Source organism: Giraffa tippelskirchi, chromosome 4 (genome assembly GCF_054371585.1).
Source record: "Giraffa tippelskirchi isolate mGirTip1 chromosome 4, T2T-mGirTip1v1.2.pri, whole genome shotgun sequence".
Classification (NCBI taxonomy): domain Eukaryota; kingdom Metazoa; phylum Chordata; class Mammalia; order Artiodactyla; family Giraffidae; genus Giraffa; species Giraffa tippelskirchi.
This window is the reverse complement of record NC_137278.1, coordinates 91,510,559-91,537,224: the sequence shown is the minus strand read 5'-3', so window position 1 is coordinate 91,537,224 and position 26,666 is coordinate 91,510,559. Positions and strand designations below refer to the sequence as shown.

Below are 26,666 nucleotides of genomic sequence, written 5' to 3'. Positions count from 1 at the left end.
TAAATTTTTTAATTGTGTATCTATGTGAGATGATGGATATTCAGTAAATTTATTGTGGTGAGCCTTTCGTGATGTATGTAAGTTAAAGCATTATGCTGTACACCTTAAACGTATACAGTACTGGATGTCAATCACATATCTCAAAAAGTTGAAAGAAAAAGAGTGACAGACTCAAGGAGTGAACCCAGGAATAAGACTGGGATACCGCTGGGGTTTCATGGGGTAGGAGTAGCTTGAGGAAGTGTCGGGTTTGGCATAATATTCTCAGCACAAATCCGAAACTCTACCTGCCAAACAAGAGCTGTTAACCCTGGTGCAGCCTTGAAGACTGTGATCCCAAAGAGCAGCCTCATGTGGGCCCTGGGGAGGCGTCAGCAGTGAGCCGCCCGGCCTGAGGGGGGCGCCCTCAGAAGCGGTGGAGCACGCCGACAGCCGGAAGGGCCCGGTAGCCGGGTCTTTGCCTTCGCGAAGTGGGGGTTCTCTCCAGGTGTGGGAACAGGGTAGAGGACTGAAAGCTGGGAGCGGGGTTGCGGGCAGCGCTTCGCAGAAAAGGCTTGGGCTGAGCTCGGGCCTGCCCTCAACGGGGGTGCTGGCAGGCAGACCCGGTCAGCTGCCAGGGAAGCCTGACGCCCGGAGGCCCAGGTCAGACGCATGTCTGAAGAGCCTGCCGCTCGCGGTTCTGAGGACAGGGCGGTCAGAGCCGGGTCTCCTCCTCTGCTGCCCGCGCCCGAGGGCTAGGCGGCCAGTCCGTCAGGCCGGGTAGGTGCCCTGCTGACAGCCCAAGACACTTCTAGTGGGAGGGGGGCAGGAAAATATATTAACTTCTTGTAAATCAATAGGAAACAGTGAAACTTTGGGGTCAAAGAAAAGGGGTTTGGTTTGGTTTGGTTTTGTTTTTCTTACAAGGGTAGGGGAATGAAATTTGAGGGCCTACAAAAATGTTTAAATTTTTTTTCTTTTAAATGAGGGTTCACGAAAACAAAGGTGCTTAGGATCATGAAATTTTTAATGCAGCCCAATGGGAGGGAGAACCATTAACTCATAACACATAAAGTGTCCAATATAAAAGTTACAGGTGCTTTTATAGGGGCTTATTAAAGGATCCTAAGCTATTCAGACCTGAAGTTTGAGACATAACGGATGAGTAGGGTTAAGGAGGGGACTACTCAAAAGAGAATATCCAAGGGCAGGATCCAGAGCAAGCAGCCAACCGCCTTGGGGAGGTGAAGGGTGTGGGCAAGGGCAAGGAGGATGGAGCAGGGGAGGGGGTTGGCGGGGTGTTGCATGGCATGAAGATAGAGAGTTGGGAGGAAGATGCCTGCAGAATTTCGGAGCCAGGGTAGAGATTTCGGATTTTGTTCCAAGTGTATGTGGAAGCCATTGAAGGGCTTTTTGGTAAGGGAGTAACTTGATGGCTTTTGGTAGTTCAAGGCCCAGATTTAACCTGTTTACAGAGGAACATCAATAAGTGGGCATTCTTGTCAAAAGTGGAGAATATAGGATCACAGATAGTCAGATGCTGCTTAGAACCATGCCCAGATGCATTAGATGGATTAATTCATCGTGTTTGATGATACAAGGAAGAAAGCTGCCTTTTACTTCATTTAAAGAACAGTATTGGAATTGTACAATCTAAAAATGACTGTGGGGTGGGGCGATGAGTTGGGAGATTGGGATTGACATATATACACTACTGATACTATGTATACAGTAGATAACTATTGAGAGCCTGATGTGAAGAGCTGACTCTGATGCTGGGAAGATTGAGGGCAGGAGAAGGGGGTGACCCAGGATGAGAAGGTTGGATGGCATCACGGACTTAATGGACATGAGTTTGAGCAAACTCTGAGAGATAGCGGAGGACAGGGAAGCCTGGTGTGCTGCAGTCCATGGTGTTGCAAAGAGTTGGACACGACTGAATAGCAAAAATCCAGCACACTTAATCTAGCACACAAAAGAGCATGTCTGACTCTTTGCAACCCCCATGGACTGTATCCCACCAGGCTCCTCTGTCCATGGGATTTACCAGGCAAGAATATTGGAGTGGGTTGCCATTTCCTTCTCCAGGGGATCTTTTCAACCCAGGGATCAAGCCCACACTCCTGCGTTTGTTGTTCAGTCGCTAAGTTTGTCTGATTCCTTGCGACTGCATGGACTGCAGCACACCAGGCTCCGCTCAAACTCAAATCCATTAAGTCGGTGATGCCATCCAACCATCTCATCTTCTGTCAACCCCGTCTCCTCCTGCCCACAATCTTCCTCAGCATCAGGTCTTTTTCAATGAGTCAGCTCCTCACATCAGGTGGCCAGAGTATTGGAGCTTTAGTTTCAGCATCAGTCCTTCCAATGAATATTCAGGGTGGATTTCCTTGGCAGGTGGATTCTTTACCGCTAAGCCACCTAGGAAGCCCATCTCTATGAATAAAATTTAATAAAAGATGAGACCTTTGGGGAAAATTATGAAATTATAAAATCTGTGGATTCTTTTAGATTTTCTCTATGAACAATCAATCATATCATCTTGGCAAATAGTGACAGTTTTATTTCTTCCATTGCAGTGCCTTTTTTTTTAATGCGCCAAGTTTATTTGTCTTGCCTTATTGCTACTTCACTACTGTGTTGAAGTGATGATAGCAGCCTACTTATCTTGGAAAACTTTCAGCATCAACATTAAGAACTGTATTTGCTTGTTTTTATAAACGTTTTATCAGATTATTCCTATTGTCTACTCCTAGTTTACTGAGATTGATTCTTTACCAGGTATGAATGTTGTTTTGCTGCATCTGTTGAGATGATCATATAATATTTCTTATTTAATCTTTTAACCTGATGAATTACAGTGACTTTTTCTAATGTTATGTCAACCTTATGTTCTTGAGATAAACCCAGCTTGGTTATGATGTGTTATTTCTTTTATATATTGCTTTTTTCAATTTGCTTATATTTTGCTTAGGATTCTTACATCTAAGTTCATGGATGAGATTGTCCTATAATTTTTTTCTTATAAAAAATTATCTGATTCTGGTATCAAAGGTTATGCTAACCTACTAAAATGAGTGGTGTTCTCCTGTGCTCTGCAAGAATCTGTTTGAAATTCTTGATCTTTGAGAGTAATATGGAACTCATCAGTGGAATTATGTGCTCCTGTAGTTTACTTCATGGGAACATATTTGACTACCAATTGCATTTTTTCACTGGTTATAGACTATTTATGTTTTTTAAATTTCTCTTTGATTTAGTGTTTGTTAAATATGGTTTCCTAGAAATCTGTCCATTTTATTAAACTTACTGGTATAAAGTTGTTCATTATATCCTTTTGTAACCTTTTCTATGTTTGAGTATTTGTAATGATGTTCCCTTCTCATTGTTGATGTTTGTTACAAGTTTTCATCTGTTCTCCTTGCCATATCTGAGCCCTGGGGATAAGTGTAAGTAGCCAGTAAATAAAAAAGGCAGGGCTGTTGCAGGTAGAGAAAACAGCATGAGCAATTGCACTGAAGTTAATGGTATACTTGGTTTTATTTCAGTGAAAAACTTGAGGTAAAGAATAGCCTCCAATAAGACTGAAGATCAAGTCATAAAGGGTTTTGAGTGAGTCTTGGAGGGTGAAAATGTAGTTATATTTTCATTTTTAAGAATTACTATCTACAAAATAAACACTTTGCTAAGCTCTGATATATAGAGTTGGTAATTTCTCTATCCTTGGGAAGCTCACAATACAGTGGGAGAGGCAGTCATAGAGACAAATTATACTATAGTACGATGCCAATAAAGAAAAAAAGTTCATGAGGGCAGATAGCTTACTTTGAGACTGGAGTTTGACTTTTTTGATTAGTTCCATTCAACATTGCTAATCATCCTCAGCCTTACATTACAGGCAAACATCTAGATACCTTGGTAGCTGTTAAGATTAGAATAGCTTAGAGAAACTTGAGTCCTCACCTGGTTTGACTTCTTTCTAGGCTTAGTCCCCTAGATCTGTGTTCATTATTTCAACCTTCAGTTTTATGAAAGCCAGTGATTTCTCTTTTCTTCCTTACAGGTGTAGAGAATATCTCAGTGGTGGCTACTGTTCCACCTCTGGTCTGGCTGCCATGTATCATGGGCAAATAGCTAGTAAAAGGCCCTCTAATCCCACACAGATGTACCAGCAACCTCCAAGGCTTCTCATTGTGCATATTGCTCTACCATCCTGGGCTGACGTCTGCTCCAACCTCTGTGAGGCTCTGCAGAACTTTTTCTCTCTAGCCTGCAGCTTGATGGGCCCCAGCCGCATCCCTCTCTTCAGCTTATATGTTGTACAAAATCAGCACGAGTGCCTCCTCCCTTTTGTGGTGAGTATATCTGTACTTGTTCATTTTATCAAAAACAGAGGTGAGAGTTCTGGAACAGAGGTCAGTTATTATTACTTACAGCAATAACTGTGCCCATTCCCCATACCCATAACCCACAGGCAACACAATGAGAGCCTCATGTCATCCTACACACAGGGGCTTTGTACTGAAGGAAGAGAACCCCAAAATTATTAATATGAGAGTGTAAATAAGCCATGTCTTGCCCCCCCACGTCTACTCCTGAGAGAGAGAAACCTTGGCATTTACAGTCCTTTGGGATGTAAGCAACTGACCTCTCTCATCCCCCTTTGAAATGTAAACACAAGGAAATAAATCTCTAAATTTCTTCAGAAGTCTCTGGCTACTCTATCACCCTTTAATTTCTGAAACTTGTCCTTTGACCCAGGTTCTAGTTTTTTGCTCAGAAAGCTCCATCTGTGCAGAAACATGAAAATATTTTTTACATAGGACTCAGGTGAAACTCCCCCTAAAGTTTCAGAAGGCAAAGGATGGGCTAAGGGCAATGCTTTTACCAAGCTCCCTCACACGTAGATAACTCTTTTCCTCCTCAAACAAACCCAATTTTTTACTTCCTCCCCTTTACAAAGTTCAGAGTCTCAGGGATGGGAAAGACTTCAGAGGTTCTAGTAAATCCCCTTCCTGAGACAGCCTTGCTGTTGGGATAGTCAGAAAAGACCCAATGGAAAGCCAGGACTTTGATTCCTACCTAGTGTGAATGAGACCTCCTCCCACATAGTGTCCATAAAGCCATATGGTAGCCTGGACTCCCCTCAACCCATTTAACTTTAACAGGGTAACTATCTCACCCCCTCCTTATTGAGGTGGTATTGGAGGCAGCAGAGTGGAGGCCATGTGTGGAGTGGCAGTGAGGCATCTTTTTACCTCCAAGGCAGAGTGGTGTCAGTGAAAGCCTAGTGGGAAGCCAGAAGTTACAGGAATTTCTTCCTAGTGAAATGCGTAATAGTAATGAAGCTTCTCTATTCCCGGGGTGTCAGTGGGGGGCATATGAGGAACCTGAACTTCCACCCCCACCCAGAGATAACGGGACACTCTCCCTTCTGGGATATAATTAGAGACCAAATAGAGTCACACCCCAACCTGGCAATAATTATGTGGAAACCACTTCCTTCACTGGTGCAGGGACAAAAAAGTCCTGCTAAAACAGAAGATTTAAACAGGATTCATTCTTACAGCATAATACCCAAAATGTCCAGAATGCAATTAAAAAAACTAAAACTCCTATGCTTATCAAGAAACAGGAAAATCCAAACTTAAATGAGACAACAAACATTGAGATAACACAGATGTTAGAATTATCTGAGAAGGATTTCAAAGCTGCCATCGTAAAAATGTTCCAACAAGCAGTTATGAACATGCTTAAATGAAAAATATAAAGTCTCACCAAAGAAATAGAAATATAAAGAAAAACCAGATAGAAATTTTAGAACTGAAAAATGCAATACTCAGTTTTAAAAACAAAAATCTACTATAGACAGGCTCAACAGCAAAATGAAGAAGACAAAGGAACTTGAAAACAGAATAGAAATTACCCAATCTGAGTAACATAGAGAAAAGAGACTTAAAAAAAATTTACAAAGCCTCAGGGATCTGTGAGACTATAACAAAAAGCTAACATATCATCACAGTCCAAGAGGAAAGGGAAAGGAGGGTGGGACTAGAAAAATATTTAAAGAAATAATCACTGAAAATTTCCCAAATTTGTCAAGAGTTATAAATCTAAAGATTCAAGAAGCTGCAGAAATCCATTCTAAGACACATCATAATTAAAATCCTTAAAGATAAAGAAAAATTCTTGAGAGCAGAACACTGACACCTTACCTATAAGGGAGAAACAATTCAAGTAATAGATTTTTTTCATTAGAAACCATGAGGCCAGAGGAAGTGTCACATTTTTCAAATGCTGAAAGAAAAGAACTACTAATGTAGAACTCTATCCAGTGAAAATATCCTTAAGGAATGATTCAGAAATCAAGATATTCTCAGATGAAGGAAAGCTAAGAGAGTTTGTCACCAACAGACCTACCTTATCAGAATGACTAAAGGGAGTTCTTGAAACAAAAAAGAAATTATAAAGGCTCTTGGAATATCCAGAAGTAAGAAAAAATAGAATTAAAATATAGACAAATATAATATATTTTCTATAGAATCTTCTAAATTATATTTGACAATTGAAAGAAAAATTATAACATTGTCTGATATGGTTGTTAGTGTATATAGAGGAACTACTTAAGATAATTACACTATAAACGGGAGGATAAAAGGACTTAAGAAAATTAAGATTCTTACACTTCATTCAAAATGATAAAATATTGACAACAGTATACTGTGATAAAGATGTATGTATAATGTAACACTTAAAACAACCACTTAAAAAAATCTGTGTAAAGAGATACACTCAGAAACACTATAGATAAATCAAAATGGAATTTTTAAGAAAATAGTCAAGTAACCCAAAGGTAAAAGAAAACAGAAATGAAAAACTGAGGGAACAAACAAAAAGCAAAAAAGAAATAAAAACACCTGACAGGCTGACATACCAATAATTATATTCAATATAAATAGTTTTAATTAACCAACTGAAAGAGAGAATTCCCTGGCAGTCCAGTGGTTAAGACTCTGTGCTTCCACTGCTAGGAAGCCAAGTTTGATCCCTGCTCAGGGAACTAGGATCCCCCAAGCCACTCAACATGGCAATAAATAAAGAGATTGGTGGATATGGAGAGATGATCCGACTATATTCTATCTACAAGAAACTAACTTCAAACACAATAAAAGTAGGTTGAAAGTAAAAGGATGGGAAAAGATATCCCATGATAACAATCAGAACAGTGTACCTAATAAAATATAGCTTCCTAGGTGGCACTAGTGGTAAAGAATCCACCTGCCAATGCAGGAGATGCTAGAGATGCGGATTTGATCGCTAGGTTTGGAAGATCCCCTGGAGTAGAAAGTGGCACTCCCTCTCCAGTATTCTTGCCTGGAAAATTCCATGGATAGAGGAGCCTGGTGGGCTACAGTCCATGGGGCTGGAACAAGTCAGACATGACCGAGCAATTGAGCACACACACACACACACACACACACACACTGATAAAAGAGTCACAGAACTAGAATAAATAATCCTGAAATTTATAGGGAATCCAAAGGCCTAGGATTGTCAAAGCAATCCTGAGGAAAAAGAACAACCCCACCACCACCCAAGACTTCAGACAATATTACAAAACTACAGGAATCAAAACAGCATGAGGGCTTCCTGATGGTCCAGTGGTTAAGACTCCAGGCTCCCACTGCAGGGGGCCTGGGAAGATCCCACATGCCACGTGGTATAGACAAAAAAAAAAAGCATGGTACTGGCACAAAAACAGACATATGGATTAATGGAACAGACTAAAGAGCCCAGAAATAAGCCCACACACCTGCAGGCAATTAACCTTTAACAAAGGAAGCAAGAATATACAATGGAGCAAAAACCGTGTCTTCAGCAAGTGGTTTTGGAAAAGCTGGACAGCCACATGTAAACCAATGAAGTTAAAACACTCCCTCACACCATATATAAAAATAAACTCAAAAGAGCTTAAAGACTTAAATATGAAGCATGGCAGCACAAAACTCCTAGAAGAGAACATAGGCAAACATTCTCTGAAGTAAATTGCAGCCATGTTTTCTTAGGTCAGTCTCCCAAAGCAAAAGAAATAAGGGCAAAAACAAACAAATGAGACCTAATCAAACTAGGAAACCATAAACAAAATGAAGGGACAACCTACAAAGTGAGGGAAACTGGAAATTATGTGACTGACAAGGGCCTAATGTCCAAAATATACAAACAGCTCAATATCAAACAGTTCTATATAAAAAAAATAAAATGAAAAATGGGCAAAAGACCTAAATAGACATTTCTCCAAAGAAGGCATATAGATGATGAACAAGCACAGGAAAAGATGCTCAATAATGCTAATTATTAGAGAAATGCAAATACTAATGACTGCAGTGAGGTATCACCTCACATCAGTCAGAATGGCCATCATCAAAAAATCTATAAGTAATAAATGCCTGAGAGGTTGTGGAGAAAAAGGAACCTTCCTACACTTTCGTGGGAATGTAAATTGGTGCAGCCGCTATAGAGAACAATATGGAGGTTCTTTAAAAAACTAAAAGTAGTTACCATATGATTCAGCAATACCACTACTGTATAGCTAGGGAACTGTGTTCAATATCTTGTAATAACCTATACATCTGATTCACTTTGCCATACACATGAATCTAACACAACACCGTATATCAACTATAATTAAAAAAAAAAAAATTCCAAAAGAAAAAAAAAAGAGTCAATCCAACAAGAAGACAGCAATCTTTTTTTTTTTAATACTTATTTATTTTTGGCTTCATTGCTGTTCATGGACTTTCTGTAGTTGCAGCAAGCGGGACTACTCTCTAGTTGCAGTGCACAGGCTTCTCATTGTGGTGGCTTCTCTTGTTGTGGAGCACAGACTCGAGGCTCACAGGCTTCAGTAGTTGTGGCTCACAGGCTCTAGAATGCGGGCTCAGTAATTGTGGTGCACGGGCTTCGTTATCCTACGGCAGGCAGCATCTTCCCGGACCAGGGATCAAACCTATGTCCCCGGCATTGGCAGGCTGATTCTTAACCATTGGATCACCAGCCAAGTCCAAGAAGACAGCAATCCTAAATCTGTACCCACTAAACAACAGAGCTGCAAATGTCTATTAACTGGTGAATGACTAAACAAAATGTAAAATTCTCACTCCATAAAACTGGAGTTTCATACAAGCACACTGAGGACAGAGTGAAAGTGATAGTGATGTTTACAGCCATATGACCCATATGACAAGTATGTTCTTCTACTGTGCCATTTTCCTTGTGCATGTCTGTCCCATAACCACATTTGGCTGTAATATCTATCTTCTGTCAGGCATCAGGGGTAGAGAAAAGTTGAGAGTGGTCAGGAAGGGCAAATAGAAAATATCCAGCATTGGAAGCTTCTGGGAAATGAGCTCATGTCCCAAACAAAGGTAAAAGGATTTTTATTTCCTTCTTCTAGTGACTATGTTCTATGCCTCTGGTACTCAGTACATTTGTCTCTAGGTGAATCCCTTGATCCCTTAATCACTCTATTAGGAAAGACAGACAGTTCTAGACTAAAAACCACAGACTAGTAATTCAGGAAAAATTGGAAGTCACAATTTCCCTCCAAAAGATCAATAAGTTCAGCCATGGTCCAAAGTTCAAGAAATCCCTGAGACAACGCCGTTACCGTATGTGTCCCTGTGAGCGCGCTCATGCTCAGTGTGTCTGACCCTTCTGCGACCCCATGGACTGTAGCCCACCAGGCTCTTCTGTCCATGGGATTTTCTAGGCAAGACTACTAGAATGGGTTGCCATTTACTCCTCCAGGGAATCATTTCCAACCAGGAATCGAACCCATGTCTCCTGCGATTCCTGCATTGGCAGGCGGATTCTTTACCACTGGGCCACCTGGGAAGCTCCCCTTGTATATAGAAGAGTCCAATCTTTGTTTAAATCCATTTTCTCTGACCTATGTAAGTATCTGACGTTTTCTATCTGCAGAGTTAGCTCAAAATATAAATGGAGAAAGAGAGCAGGTAGGGAGTCTTGCCTACGTTGAACACTTCAATTTATCTCCTCATATTTGATTTATAAGTACAATAAAATAATTCTGAACTTTTCATGAGGAATCTTGACAAAGGATTCATAATTAAAATATTAGAATTCCATTTATATCCATTGTGCTCTTAATATAAATAAATTCTAAAATGATTAATCTCTCAAAGAGTTTCAGAAGAATTCCATTACTGTGAAGATTTTATCAATTCTTTTACCTTTTTTTTTGAGAGCAAAGAAGTTATTTAAATAATATAAGATCTACAATGGTATTTGAAGATCAGTAACACTGTAATTTGGCTATTACATTTATTTTCTTATCCTTGCTAGCTGATCTTCAATAGAACCATTTAAAAGTGGAGTTTATCTTTATATTACTTTATATAATATATTCTCATTATTTGCCATTAAAAGTGGCAAATAATGAGAATATATTATATAAAGTAATATAAAGATAAACTCCAATACAGATAATATGCTGCTGCTGTTTAGTCACTAGGTTGTGGCCAACTCTTTGCAACCCCAAGGACTGTAGCCCAGTAGGCTCCTCTGTCCATGGGATTTCCCAGGCAAGAATACTGGAGTGGGTTGCTATTTCCTTCTCCAGAGGATCTTTCTGACCCAGGGATCAAACCTACATCTCCTACATTTGAGACAGATTCTTTAGAACTGAGCCACCTTGGAAGCTCAAAGATAATATAATAAACTATAATTGAGGAGGGTGGGGAGAGTAAGAAAAGGAAATATACAAGTTTTATTATTGTATAGTGGAGATTTTCATTGCTCATTAATGGATATTACTAAAGAAATAACTTACAGGAATTATATAAACATGGAATTATAAAGACAACCACTAGAACAAATACAAACCTTTCTAATTATGACAAGAAAAACATAATAGAGCGAACAAATTTACATAGGGTAGTGATTTTTCAAAATTTATGAAAACAGTGTATACCTTAAAATAATATTACTAAAAATAACGATATCTGTCACATTAATAAGTGTGTCCTAAACTTACCTATTAAAACATTTAAAAAACACCAATTTGATTGCAAAGCAAAATTCTGCAGTATTCAAGAGACTGTAACAAAGTGATTCAGAAAAGTTGAAAATAAAAGGAAGGGTAAAGGTATACTAAGCAAATGTACCCCTACAATAAAAAACATGATTTTAATATCAGACCTCATTGAATTTGGAGCAAAAAGCACTGCTGCTGCTGCTGCTGCTAAGTCGCTTCAGTCGTGTCCGACTCTGTGCGACCCCATAGATGACAGCCCATCAGGCTCCCCCGTCCCTGGGATTCTCCAGGCAAGAACACTGGAGTGGGTTGCCATCTCCTTCTTCAATGCATGAAAGTGAAAAGTGAAAGTGAAGTCGCTCAGTCGTGTCCGACTCTCAGCGACCCCATGGACTGCAGCTTACCAGGCTCCTCCATCCATGGGATTCTCCAGGCAAGAGTACTGGAGTGGGGTGCCATTGCCTTCTCCGCAAAAAGCACTAAACAAGACTAAGTATGGCACTATAATATCAACACAAAGCAGGGAAGAGTAGAGAATTATCAAGAGACGCATAAGAAATATATTCAATACAGAGGGCTTGCTGGAGGGGGAGTCTATTAAAAATAAAACAGTTTTGAATACCAATTACCAAATAATACCGTATCAACATTTTAAAAAGAAATATATGTATTAAAAAAAAATCTACACCTTCCTGAAGTGCTCATGGAATATTCACAAAAGTTGACAAGTATGTTAAGCCACAAATAAACCCAAAAACTTAGATGAATTCTAAAAACTACAAATAGATCAGTCAACATTCTCTGAACACAGTGCAGTAAACCTGGAAATAAGTAGCAGACACAGAGAACAAAAAGTCTCTACCACCTGGAAATTTTTATGCTGCTTAATAGCTTTTGAGTCAAAGAGGAAATTCAGGCAAAAATTGTAATGTATCTAGAAAATAATAATAATGAAACACTACATATCAGAACACATGTAATACAAAAAAGGCAATGCTAAGAGAAAAATATCATCTTTAAACTGTATGTTTTATTATTTTTAATTTTATTAGTAAACAAGAAAAACTGAAATGAAGCAAGCAACTCAAGAAGAAAAGAAAAAACAAGCTTAAGGAAAGCTGAAAGAAAGAAAAAAAATATAAAAGCAAAGAGTAATGAATATGAAAATAGAAAATGGTAGAACAAATGAATAAATCTAAATTTGTTCTTTGGGGGAAAAATAGGAAGTATAGATCAACTATTATTAGTTAACTTAGTTTTAGGAAAAGAGCTGTGGGAAAGGCATGCATACACAAAATAAAGTAAAAAGAAAGTTACCATAGATACACTTGTGTGAAATACATAATTCTCCATGAAAATATAATTACCAGAAGTGAATTCAAAGAGATAGAAACTCACCATTTCCCATAAAAGGAATGGGAAAGTTATCAAAGAACTACCCTCTACCAAAATAAACTACTGGAACCAAATAGTTTTACAGGGAAATAATACCAAACTTTTAAAGAACCGATCTTTACATTTTTTTAACTATTTTATACTGCAGAAATAAAAAATTCCCTTCCAGGTTCTTTTTATGAAAATAACATAAGATTGATCTTAAAAAGCAACAAATATTGCAAAGAAAGAAAAACTACAAATCCGTCTCACCCAAAACCCCAACTAAAGTATTAGCAGTAGAATCCAACTTGTATTTAAAAAATCATCTACAGGAATGCAGAGATGGTGCAATATTGAAATCTATTAATATAGTTTACTATGTTAATATATCTAAGAAAAATATGATAGTTTTTTTCCATAGGTACTAAAAAAAAGGTATTTAATAAAATGCAATATCCAATCATTAAAAAAAAAACTTAAAAAACTAGAAATAGGTGTCTATTCCCATAGTGTCTGTCTATGACAACTCAAAAACCCGATCTTACTTAATGAAAGACATTGAATATATTCCTGTGTAAGTCAAATAAATTTACTATCATCTCTGTTATCTAACAGTATTCGAGAGATTTTCACTGATACAATCACACACATAAAACGAAGTTAGAATATAGAAATAAGGAAGTGCGGGACTTAGCTGGCAGTCCAGCGGTTAAGACTCCATGCTTCCACTCCAGGAGGTGTGAGTTTGATCCCTGGTTGAGGAACTAAGACCCCGCATTCCACACGGAATGGCTAAAAAAGAAAAAGAAAGAAGGAAGGGACAGAGAGGGGAGGGAGGCTCAAGAGGGAGTTGATATGTGTATAATTATGGCTGATTTGCATTGTTGTACAGCAGAAACACAATATTGTAAAACCGTTTTCCCTCAACTAAAAATCAATTTAAAAAGGAAGGGAAAGATAAAATGATTATTATTTGCAGATTAATGATAATATATCTACAAAACCCAAAAGAATCAACTAGAAAATTATTTCAAACAACAAAAGAATTCATGACAATGGTCAAGTATAAATATTAATACAGATAATAGTACCCTTTCCCCTTCATGGATCACAGCCTTGTCTTGGATAAGGGGCTTGTGTAACTCAATGAAACTATGAGCCATGCTGTGTAGGGCCACCCAAGATGGACAGGTCATAATGGAGAGTTATGATCCACTGGAGGAGGGAATGGCAAAGCAAAATCCAGTATTCTTAAATGAACAGTGCAAAGAAGTAGAAGGAAGCAATAGGATGGGGAAGACTAGAGATCTCTTCAAGAAAATTGGAGATATCAAGGGAACATTTCATGCAAGGATGCTCTGGTAATAAGGACAGAATAAAGGACAGAAATGATTAGAACCTAACAGAAGCAGAAGCAACTGAAAAGAGGTGGCAAGAATACACTGCTGCTGCTAAGTCGCTTCAGTCGTGTCCGACTCTGTGCGACCCCATAGACGGCAGCCCACCAGGCTCCCCCGTCCCTGGGATTCTCCAGGCAAGAACACTGGAGTGGGTTGCCATTTCCTTCTCCAATGCGTGAAAGTGAAGTCACTCAGTCGTGTCTGACTCTTAGCGACCCCATGGACTGCAGCCTACCAGGCTCCTCTGTCCATAGGATTTTCCAGGCAAGAGTACTGGAGTGGAGTGCCATTGCCTTCTCCCCAAGAATACACAGAACTATACAAAAAAGGGTCTTAATGACCCAGATAACCACAATGGTGTAGTCACTCACCTGGAGCCTGACATCCTGGAGTCTGAAGTCAAGTGGACCTTAGGAAGCATTACTACAAACAAAACTAGTGGAGGTGACAGAGTGCCAGCTGAGCTATTTAAAATCCTAAGAGATGATGATGTTAAAGTGCTGCACTCAATATATCAGCAAATTTGGAAAACTCAGCAGTGGCCACAAGACTAGAAAAGGTCAGTTTTCATTCCAGTCTCAAAGAAGGGCAGTGCCAAATAATGTACAAACTCCTATCCAATTGCGCTCTTTCACATGCTGGTAACATTATGCTCAAAATCCTTCAAGTGAGGCTTCAGCAGTATGTGAACTGAGAACTTCCAAATGTACAAGCTTTGTTTAGAAAAGGCAGAGGAACCAGAAATCAAATTGCCAACATTTGTTGGATCATGGAGAAAGCAAAGGAGTCCAGAAAAACATCTACTTCTGCTTCAGTGACCACACTAAAGCCTTTGACTATGTGGATCACAAACTGGAAAATTGTTAAAGAGATGGGAATACCTGACCACCTTACCTGTCTCCTGAGACATCTGTATGTGGGTCAAGAAGCAACAGTTAGAACCTTACATGGAACAACTGACTGGTTTAAAATTGGGAAAGGAGTATGACAAGGCTGTTTATTTAACTTATACACGGAGTACTTCTTGCAAAAATGCACAAGCTGGAATCAAGATTACTGGGAGAAATATCAACAACCTCAGATACACAGATGGTACCACTCTAATGGCAGAAAGTGAAGAGGAACTAAAGAGCCTCTTGATGAGGGTGCAATAGGAGAGTGAAAAGAACTAGCTTAAAACTCAACATTCAAAAAATGAAAATCATGGCATCCAGTCCCATCACTTCATGGCAAATAGATGGAGGAAAGTGAAAGCTTTTATCAGTGACAGATTTTCTTTTCTTGGCTCCCAAATCACTGAGGATCATGACTGCAGCCATGAAATTAAAAGATGCTTGCTCCTTGGAAGAAAATCTATGACAAACCTAGACAGCATATTAAAAAGCAAAAACATTGCTTTGCAGATAAAAGTCCATATAGTCAAAGCTATGATTTTTTCCAGTAGTCATGTACAGATGTGAAAGTTAGACCATAAAGAAGGCTGAGGGTGGAAGAATTGATGCTTTCAAATTGTGGTGCTGGAGAAGACTCTTGAGAGTCCCTTGGATAGTGATAGCTTACGGTGAACAGTGTCAGATTTGTGATCTCCGAAGAAGATTTAGCTTCAGGACCAAAGACCAGGCTTGATCACTCAAGAACTTTTGTGTAGCAGAGTTTTATTAAAGTATGAAAAAAGACAGAAAGCTTCTGACATAGGCATCAGAAGGGGGACGGAGAATGCCCCCCTCACTAGTCTTAGCAAGGGAATTAAATACTTTTTAAATTGGTTATTACAATAAATCAAAAGAACGTCTCAAGGTTGTAAAGATCTTACTAGACTCACTCCCACAATTTACATTTTAAGATAACAAGATTCACTTCAGTCAGTTCAGTTACTCAGTTGTGTCCGACTCTTTGCGATCCCATGGACTGTAGCATGCCAGGCCTCCCTGTCCATCACCAACTCCCGGAGTTTACTCAAATTCATGTCCATTGAGTCGGTGATGCCATACAACCATTTCATCCTCTGTTGTCTCCTTCTCCTCCCGCCTTCAGTCTTTCCCACATCAGGATCTTTGCAAATGAGTCAACTCTTCGCATCAGGTGGCCAAAGTATTGGAGTTTCAGCTTCAACATCAGTCCTTCCAATGGATAATCTGGACTGATTTTCTTTAGGATGGACTGGTTGGATCTCCAAGGCACTCTCAAGGGCCTTCTCCAACACCACAGTTCAAAAGCATCAATTCTTCAGTGCTCAGCTTTCTTTATAGTCCAGCTCTCACATCCGTACATGACTACAGAAAAACCATATTCTTGACTAGACAGACTTTTGTTAGCAAAGTAATGTCTCTGCTTTTTAATATGCTATCTAGGTTGGTCATAACTTTTCTTCCAAGGAATAAGCGTCTTTTAATTTCATGGCTGCAATCACCATCTGCAGTGATTTTGGAGCCCAAAAAAATAAAGTCTGTCACTGTTTGCACTGTTTCCCCATCTATTTCCCATGGAGTGATGGGACCATTTGCCATGATCTTAGTTTTCTGAATGTTGAGCTTTAAGCCAACTTTTTCACTCTTCTCTTTCACTTTCGTTGAGAGGCTCTTTAGTTCTTCTTCACTTTCTGCCATAAGGGTGGTGTCATCTGCATATCTGAGGTTATTGATATTTCTCCCGGCAATCTTGATTCCAGCTTGTGCTTCTGCCAGCCCAGCGTTTCTCATGATGTACCCTGCATATAAGTTACATAAGCAGGGTGACAATATACAGCCTTGACGTACTCCTTTTCCTATTTGGAACCAGTCTGTTGTTCCATGTCCAGTTCTAACTGTTGCTTCCTGACCTGCAGGCATTCTGACCTTCATAATTTTCCACAGTTTTTGGTGATCCACACAGTCAAAGGCTTTGGCATAGTCAATAAAGCAGAAATAGATGTTTTTCTGGTACTCTCTTGCTTTTTCCACGATCCAACGGATGTTGGCCATTTGATCTCTGGTTCCTCTGCCTTTTCTAAAACCAGCTTGAATATCTGGAAGTTCACGGTTCATGTATTGTTGAAGCTTGGCTTGGAGAATTTTGAGCATTACTTCACTAGCATGTGAGATGAGTGCAATTGTGTGGTAGTTTGAGCATTCTTTGGCATTGCCTTTCTTTGGGATTGGGATGAAAACTGACCTTTTCCAGTCCTGTGGCCACTGCTGCCTTTTCTAAATTTGCTGGAATATTGAGTGCAGCACTTTCACAGCATCATCTTTTAGGATTTGAAATAGCTCAACTGGAATTCCATCACCTCCACTAGTTTTGTTCGTAGTGATGCTTCCTAAGGCCCACTTGACTTCACATTCTAGGATGTCTGGCTCTAGGTGAGTGATCACACCATCGTGATTATCTGCATTGTGATTATAACAGGATTAGTCAGAAGGTTTTCAAGAAGGAGGAACTGTCCTCAAGCAGGATACATTTTTGTTATATAATCCTTAGTACAGAGTTTAAACTGAGTTGCTTGTTGTGTAATCATCAGTTCCAAGCTTAAAGAAAAAAAAAAAAGCTTTATGTGACTAAGACTAAGGAATGTAGAGGGAAAAAAATGTCTTTTCCTCCCCTTGAGAATTCCAGACCCCTATCTCTTCCTTGAGAGCCCCAGACCCCTTTCTCCTCCTTGGGGACCCTGGACTTCTTATCAACCTGCCTAGGGATTGACTCTCTCAATAGCAAAGTGGTCGAGCCAATCAATCCTAAAGAAAATCAACTCTGAATATTAATTAGAAGGACTGATACTGAAACTGAAGCTCCAACAGTTTGGCCACCTGATGCAAAGAACTGACTCATTGGAAAAGACCCTGATGCTGTGAAAGATTGAGGGCAGAAGGAGAAGTGGGTGGGAGAGGATGAGATGGTTAGATAGCATCACTGACTCAATGGACATGAGTTTGAGCAAACTCCGAGAGATAGTGAGGGACAGGGAAGCCTGGTGTGCTGCAGTCCATGCAGTCACAAAGAGACATGACAGAGCAACTGAACAACAACAAAAGTACCCTTTGTATTCTGGTTGTTGTTCCAGAACAACCAACTAGAAGTTAAAATGGCAGAAAAGTTCTCATCGTAATAACCAAAGTGATCAAATAAATGCTTATGAATGAAAATAATAATAAATGTGCAAAATTTATATGAATTGAAATGCTATTGAGAGACACAAAAGAAGACTTGAACAAACAAAAAGTCCTTAGTTCTTGGGAGGACTCAGACCAGAAGGATGTCAGTTATCTCTAAATGAATCTGTAAATCCAATGCAATTTCCAGTAAAATTTCTAGCAGAATATTTGATAATAAAGTTAAAATTAGAAACAAAAAACAAGAATAGCTAGAGATTCTTTCTCTCAAATATTAAACAGGTATTCAAACAGTGTGACACTAGAAATTGAAAAAACAAAGCAATAGAATATAATTTAAACTCTAGAAATAGACCCAAATACATGGCGGGATTTAGTGTATAATAAAGATGCTATTTAACATTAGTTGGAGAAAGTACTCAACAAACTAGGTAGTCGCAGAGAAAAATTAAGTTAGATTCATACTCACAGTTAAGTCACTCGGTCGTGTCCGGCTCTTTGCGACCCCATGGACCACAGCACTCCAGGCTTCCCTGTCCATCACCAACTCTCAGAGCTTACTCAAACTCATGTTCATTGAGTCGGTGATGCCATCCAACTATCTCATCCTCTGTCGTCCCCTTCTCCTCCCGCCTTCAATCTTTCCCAGTATCAGGGTCTTTTCCAACTATTTCTACTTACAACTTGTACCTATATAAATTCCAGATGATCAAAGATTTAAATGTAAAAATTGAAAATGTGTAAGTACTAGAACAGATTGTATCATTTTGGGTTCAATCAGGAGATAGAAACCACAGTAATTTAAAAAAGGAAAATTTATATAGAATATTTTAACATAGTTTAACCTATTCAACTATGCATGCATGCTTGCAGGCTGAGGGAGAGATCTCAAAGAAGGACAAGCTTGAAAAGGGGACCCTTTTCCCAAGGCTGGGGTTTAGAGCCAGTCGGAGAATGTAGCTCACTGGATACAAAGAAGTTCACTGGTTTGCTCAAGCTAGTGCTGGTCCATGGCTCCTGGGAAAACAGGAACCCTTCAGGTATAGGCACAGAGGCCAGTGCACAAGCGTGCAGAGAGTTTAGTGCCAATGTGGGCAGGAGGCCTGGAGTAAGCAGGATCCGTGTTGCAAAGAACAGCAGCATTAGGAGGACCTCCAGAGACAAACCTCTGAGAGGAATGACAGGTGAGCAAAGGGAGTCAGGCATCAGTGCAGGCAAGAGGCCTGAAGCATGCAGTGTCCAGGCTAAGTGAACAGCTGACAGGTGATCAGGCTAGGGCTAAGAAGTTCCTAATGTCTTAGCTCAAGTTGTGACTGACTGGAAGGCCAAGATCAGGGTGCCAACATGATCAGGCTCTGGTGAAAGCCCTCTTCCATCTTGCGGACAGAGGCCTTCTTGCTATGTGCTCACGTGGACTTTCCTTAATGCATGTATTGTACATAAAGAGAGCTCTAGTGTCTATTCCTCTTGTTACAAGACACTAATCCTATCATGGAGGCCCCACTCATGACCTCATCAAAATCTGATTATGTCCCAGAAGCTTTGCCTCTCATCACATTGGGAGTTAGGGCTTCAATACATGAATTTTAAGGGGACACAAACATTCAGTCCATAACATCAAGGGCCTATAAGTTCTGGGCATTTGAGTGGAACACTACAAGGTGGCTTCATACCCCATTGGTTTTAGCAGAAACGTACCTTCCTGCTGCAGTGTCCCTCTAGTACACTCTACTCAGAAAACTTAACATCGTGATTACTGGGAAGGAGAAAGGCTTAAAGCAGAATTCTCTTATTGCCAAGGTACACTGAAAGATGAATTTTGAGCTGAGAGGCAACAAGTTGACAGCATGCAGTGCCTGGGGGGAAATGTAAGAGTAAGAAAGGCCTTTCTAACCATAACACGAAACCCAAAATTCCAAAAGTAAAAGATTAATAAATTCACCTGAGTAAAAATAGAAAATATACACGTGGCCAAAAAAATACTAGGTGTAAAATCTAAAGACCATATGAGGAAAAATATTTGCTTCTGTATCACAAAGGGTTAATTTACATAACTGCATAAAGGTTTCCTTAAAATCAATAAAAATAATGGCCAATAATCTAATAGGAAATGAGATATGATATGTACAGTTTTCAGAAAAGGAAATACACATGACCTTGAAATATTGAATATGTTCAGTCTCACTCATAAAAGAAGTACAAGTTAAAACTACTTTGAGATGCTATTATTTTTCACCTATCTGATTGGTAAAGATTTTTTTAAGTCAAATGACAATGTTTTTGAGGATTTAAAGAAACAGGCACCCTTGTATACCATTTATGGGTATATATTTTAACACAGTTGCTATAGTGGGCAATTTGGTGACAGCATCACAATTTACATACCCTTTAACCTAGCAAGTCTGCTTTTAGAAACTTATCCTACATATATGTTTTCATATGTGCAAAATGGTTTTAGATTATTCATTTTAGAATTGTTTAGAATAGCAAAAGATTGGAAATAACCTACTGTCAATTAATAGAGAATTGGTTAAATAGAGTTATGGTCCATCTATTAATGGAATCCTATTTAGCCATAAAAATTAAGATACTTTTTATCTATTGAATGTAATGATTACCCAAATATACTGTGTAACAAAATATTCAAAAGAGTGTCATAATCTCTTTTGTTTTGGTAAGAAGAAAGATGAAAAGTGAAAGTGATAGTCACTCAGTTGTGTCCAACTCTGCAACCTCATGAACTGTAGCCTGCCAGGCTCCTCTGTCCATCTAATTCTCCAGGTGAGAATATTGGGGTCGGTTGCCATTCCCTTCTCCAGGGGATCTTCCTGACCCAGGGATCCAACCCAGGTCTCCTGCATTGTGGACAGATTCTTTACTGTCTGAGCCACCAGGGAAGCCCATTTATATTTCCTTTTATGTAAAGAAATATCTCTGGAAAGATACCAAATAAGCTAATAATACTGATTGCCTGCAGGAAACTACTGGTTAGCTGAAAAATAAGAGTAGGAAGGTGACTTTTTCTACATGTACTTTTGTAACCTTTGAATGTTTGTTGAATGAGAAGAGAAAAATTGCAACAAAATTTTGGAAACTGTAATACAAGTGAAAAGTGATAATTGACTTAGCAGTCCCAAGAGAGCTAAATCTTAAGCCAGTAGTGGGAAACCCAAGGAAGAAAGCAGTTTAAACCACCAATTTCTCAAAAAGGCAAACTAGCGAAATCAAATACTTTTGAAAGTAAGAATGTAGGTGGAACTAAAAGTAGAAAGATGTCAACCATCTGTTTTAAAAGCAGTTTGACCTCTAGATCCTCTCTTCTACTCCAAAAACAACAAATTGATTCATCACCTTTGATTGGACATTGCGACATGCCCATACCAATGGATAACTAAAACTTTCACTGAAGTAGAAGTCCCCTGAATTTTAGCCGAATTTATTTCCTACATACTGGCTTACAAATGTCTTACCAATAAGTTAGAATAGGTGCTACTTCTTGCTCACTAGGTCCACTCAGCATGTCATTAATATGGGCCAGTGTGATAACTTGTGGAAGGGAATGGCAGTCAAAATTCCTGTGAACTAAATTATGACATAAGGCTGGAGAATTGATACACTCATTAGGTAGGATAGTGAAGGAGGTGTATTGCTGGTCTTGGCAGCTGAAAGCAGACTGCTCCTGTGGGACCTTATAGACAAGAGTGGAGAAAAGGCACTTACCAGATCAATAGCTGTATACCAGGTACCAAGAGATGTGTTAATTTGCTCAAGCAATGAAACTGCATCTAATACAGCAACTGCTGTTGGAGTTACCACCTAAGTAAGTTTATGATAATACACTATCATTCTCCAAGACTCATCTGTCTTCTGCACAGGCCATATAGGCCAAGTTGAATGGCGATGTGATAGAAATCACCAACTCAGCATCTTTCAAGTCCTTGGTGGTACACTAATTTCTACAATTCCTCCAGGAATTCAGTATTGCACTTATTGTTTTCCTAAGTAGAGGCAGCTCTAGAGACTTCCACTTGGCCTTGCCCACCATAGTTGCCTTCACTCCACAGGTCAGAGAACCAATGTGGGGATTCTGCCAGCTGTCAGGCATGCCTATTCCATTTATACTTTCTAAAACTGAAGAAATAGCCATAGGATGCATTTGGGGACTCATCAGACCCAATATAAAATTTCATTGATCACTTGACTGCCATAAGCCCCTGCTCTGATTGGGGGCAACAATAATGTTCAGGACCTCTGGAAATAGTGTCCATTCATAGCCAGTATCCAGTAGATACTGAAAGGTCTGATTATTCCCTTTACTTCAGTGTACAGTTACTCTGGTAATTTTCAAATCTTTTGGGTCATTTTTGATAATTTTTAAATTCTGTATTCATGGCTTTGAATAATCCCTCTTCTTTAAACATCTTAAAGGTACTGAAATATATTTGATATTTCCAATGTCTGAAATGGTATTCTAATTCTCCTCTTTGTTGTTTATGTGGACTCTCACTTGTAATGTTTATTTTCTAACTGATTTTGTAATTTTGGATTATGAGTTTATCTTAAACTGATCTTAATGTGTGAAAATTCTGTGAGGCCTTAAGTTTATGGTGTATGTATGTCTAGAAAGGATTTGTGTTTGCTTCAGTCAGGTGCCCTGAGGTGCTATCACGCCAGGACCACTTTAAGTTATGTTTTAAACTTAGGGTTTCCTAGACCCTGTAGATAAAGACAAATCCTAAACTGACATAAAGGAATGTATGTAGTTTCTAGGTTTTAGCAGTGATTTCTTTCTCATTTCTACTCAGAGCGCACATAAGTCAACAAGTTTTATTGTCATCTCCTTTGACCAGTGAGTGGATTCTTTCTAGCCCACCTTTTCACTGAGAAAATAACCTTTTGAATGGTCATAACTTTTTGAGCCAGGATGGCAGCTCCAACTCTTCTTTACAAGGGCCTAATGCCTTATCTCCTTTTCCCTTTCAACACAAAGCCGTTGGTTCCCAAGATGAGCAAATAAAGTCAAGGCTTTTATACCTATCTAACACTGTAGTTTCCTGTTGACCCCCTTTGGTACTTGGGGATTTCCCTTAATTTCTTATGAATTCAACTATGCATTTAAAAGATACTTGTATTTTCTAAATAGACATTTCTCCAAAGAAGACATACAGATGGCCAAGAGGCAAATGAAAAGATGCTCAGTGTCACTAATTATTAGAGAAATGCAAATCAAAACTATGAGCTATGACCTCATACCAGCCAGAATGGCTATCATCAAAATATTCACAAACAATAAATGCTGGAGGATGTGTGAAGAAAAGGGAAGCCTCCTACACTGTTAGTAGGAATGTAAAGTGATACAGCCATTATGGAGAACAGTACAGAGGTTCCTTAAAAAACTAAAAATAGAGCTACCATATAACCCAGCAATCCCACTCCTGGGCATGTATCCAGAGAAAAACATGATCTGAAAGGATGCATGCACCCCAGTGTTCATTGCAGCACTGTTTACAGTAGCCAAGACATGGGAGCAAACTAAGTGTCCATCAGTATAAATGGATAAGGAAGATGTGGTACATATATGCAATGGAATATTACTCGGCCATTTAAAAGAATGAAATAATGCCATTTACAGCAATATGGATGGACCTAGAGATTTGTCATGGGCTTCCCTGGTAGCTCAGTTGGTAAAGAATCTGCCTGCAATGCAGGAAACCCCAGTTTGATTCCTGGGTCAGGAAGATCCCCTGGAGAAGGGATAGGCTACCCTCTCCAGTATTCTTGGGCTTCCCTGGTGGCTCAGATGGTAAAGAATCCGCCTGCAGTGTGGGAGACCTGGGTTCGATCCCTGAGTTGGGAAGATCCCCTGGAGGAGGGCATGGCAACCCACTCTAGTAGTCTTGCCTGGAGAATCCCCATGGACAGAGGAGCCTGGCGGGCTCCAATCCATGGGGCTTCAAAGAGTCGGACACGACTGAGCAACTAAGCACAGTGCACAGAGATTTGTCATACTGAGTAAAGTAAGTCAGAGAAGGAAAAATATCATATGACATCCCTTATATGTGGAATCTGTAAAGAAATGATACAAATGAACTTATGAAATAGAAGCAAACTCACAGACTCAGAACGAACTTATGGTTGCCAGGGGGATGATGGGGGGAAGGGATAGTTACAGAATTTGGGATGTACATATACACACTGCTATATTTAAAATGGATAACCAACAAGGACGTACTGTATAGCACACAGAACTCTGCTTAACCTTGTGTGGCAGCCTGGAAGGGAGGGGAGTTTAGGGAAGAATGGATACATGTATATGTATACCTTCTCTATTCACCTGAAACTAGCACAACATTGTTAATCTGCTATACCCCAATACAAAATTAAAAGTTTTAAAAAAGATGTTTGTATTTTATCTAGTATATATATTGTTAGCTGGTAGAAGAATGTGTTTCAGATATCTAGTTTATCTGTAAGTGCTTTTTTTACATATTAAGAAGATTAATGTCATGGTGATTATATACGTTGCAAATACTAACCTAGTTTGTTTTTTATCTTTAACCTTACTTGTATTCTCTTTTACTTAACAGAAAAATTTAACTTTTATATGGTCAGATCTTCTCATTTTTCCCTTTGTGGTTTCATACCTTTTTTGTCATGTTTCCAAAGACCTTCCCTACCATAAGATAGTATCCTTTTTTTCCTACTATTTTCCTGGTTTATTTTTTCAATAAATTTCTCATTATTGAGTAATTTTAGATACATCGAAAAAGTTTCAAAGTATAGAATTCCTATATTTTTAACTTGTATTTTCCTCTCCCTGAGATTTTTTATATATGCATCCCTTTACCATTTATTCAAAAATAATTTGTTTAATACAACTGTGTTCCAGGTACTGTTCTAGGCCCTGCAGACATGGCAATGAAGAGAGAGCTCAGATTCCTCCTTTAATATATTATTATATTGAGCTTATATTCTAGTGAGATAGACAGACAATAACTGGTCAGTATACTTCAGAAAAATTTCATTCTTGTGTGGCTCTTATCCATTTGTATTCTGAGGCTATTTATCTCACTTGTTGTAAAGTTAGTAGTGAGTGGAAATTATGTTTTTTTTAAGGTACGTAGTAGAGAAGGCAATGGCACCCCACTCCAGTACTCTTGCCTGGAAAATCCCATGGACGGAGGAGCCTCGTAGGCTATAGTCCATGGGGTCGCTAAGAGTTGGACACGACTGAGCGACTTCACTTTCACTTTTCCCTTGCATGCGCTGGAGAAGGAAATGGCAACCCACTCCAGTATTCTTGCCTGGAGAATCCCAGGGACGGCGGGGCCTGGTGGGCTGCCGTCTATGGGGTCACACAGAGTCGGACACGACTGAAGCGACTTAGCAGCAGCAGCAGCAGTACATCATAAGTGGGCTTCCCGGGTGGTGCTAGTGGTAAAGAACTCGCCTACCAATGCAGGAGACATAAAAGATGCTAGTGCAATTCCTGCGTTGGGAAGATCTCCCAGAGGAGAGCATGACAACCCACTCCTGTGTTCTTGCCTGGAGAATCCCATGGACAGAGGAGCCTGGCAGGCTACAGTCCATAAAGTCGCAAAGAGTCAGACATGACTGAAGCGGCTTAGCATGCAGGCACGCATGCACATCGTAAGCATATAATAATAAATGTTTTTTTTTAATGGATGAGTGAATGGACCTATGTCATTTACATAGACACTATATATTCTTCACTTATTTTTATCAGTTGTAGAATAGGCCCATTAATACAAACCCCTTCTGTTTAATCAGCAATGTCTTAAGTGTTTTTAGAGTTTGATCATCATGATAAAAAATAATAAACAGTTAACACTGAGTACATACTGTGTGCCATGAATTAAGTCATTTAATATTCTTTAAGATAAGTATTTATATTGTCCTCATCTTCTGGTTGAAGAAATTTTAGCTTAAGGACTCATAGCCAATAAGAAGAAGAAAGAGGTTAGGAACTCAAGTTGCATTTGGATTTAAAACTTGAACCAAGACTAGTGCTTCTTTATTCATAAACTGTCCACTACTCTTCAACAAGCACCCTCTACTCTTATCAGGCATATTCCTTCTTTCTCTCTGGCACATTACATTCACTTTCAACCTCCATAGATGCTTATATTGAACTTTCAGCCTCTCTACCAGCCCCCCAACAAACGCACACATATACACCTAAAATACTGTATTCTTTTTACAACCTTTTCCTTTAAATTCTAAGCTCAATCTCACCCCCTTTCCAACAAATCTTTTTCTAAATTTCTAAAGTATCAATAGTCTATAAGTCTCTTCCAACTGTGATACACATACAACTAGGGCTATAAGAGCTCCTAGGGCATAGGAATATATAATTTTCAAGAATTGTTATATAGATCTTCTGTTTCTACTGTATTCTTTTCTAAAACTTCTATAATTATGCCTATGATGAGGGTGTCATGCTCCTTCTTCATTCCTACCATCCCTTTAACAATTACTTGTCTTCCACTTCACAAAGAAGACACAAAATAAAAAAGGATGAGGTGAAAGGAACTTATCTTTCACCCACTATAAACTTTACTGTGATGAATTGAATTTAAAACTTCCGGGGGCACCAAACAAAGGAATAATTCAAAATATTGACATCAGTCTAAGAAAAAAAATGACTTAATGATTGGGTTAAAAATCTTTTGCAACCAGGTAATTTCCAATTTTAACAAAATTGAAGGAAGACTAAGTTGAGTAGCAGCTAATAGATCATTAAAATAA

General features: G+C 39.1%; 2 protein-coding genes across 7 annotated transcripts in view; one reads left to right on the top strand and one right to left on the bottom strand.

Annotated features, from left to right (window-relative positions):
• The window catches only part of SEMA4F (ssemaphorin 4F), a 58,130-nt gene that overhangs the window by 27,210 nt on the left and 4,254 nt on the right, over positions 1–26,666 (bottom strand). The gene's annotated exons all lie outside the window — the stretch shown is intronic.
• The window catches only part of M1AP (meiosis 1 associated protein), an 87,552-nt gene continuing 61,345 nt past the window's right edge, over positions 460–26,666 (top strand). For 2 of the 3 annotated variants that reach the window (XM_081595848.1, XM_081595847.1), the window contains exons 1-2: positions 460–759; positions 4,043–4,334. In XM_081595848.1, coding sequence (XP_081451974.1) covers positions 4,095–4,334 — 240 coding nt within the window. In that variant the 5' untranslated portion in view covers positions 460–759; positions 4,043–4,094. The remainder of the gene's footprint in view (positions 760–4,042; positions 4,335–26,666) is intronic. The other variant, XM_081595849.1, reaches the window with a different exon arrangement.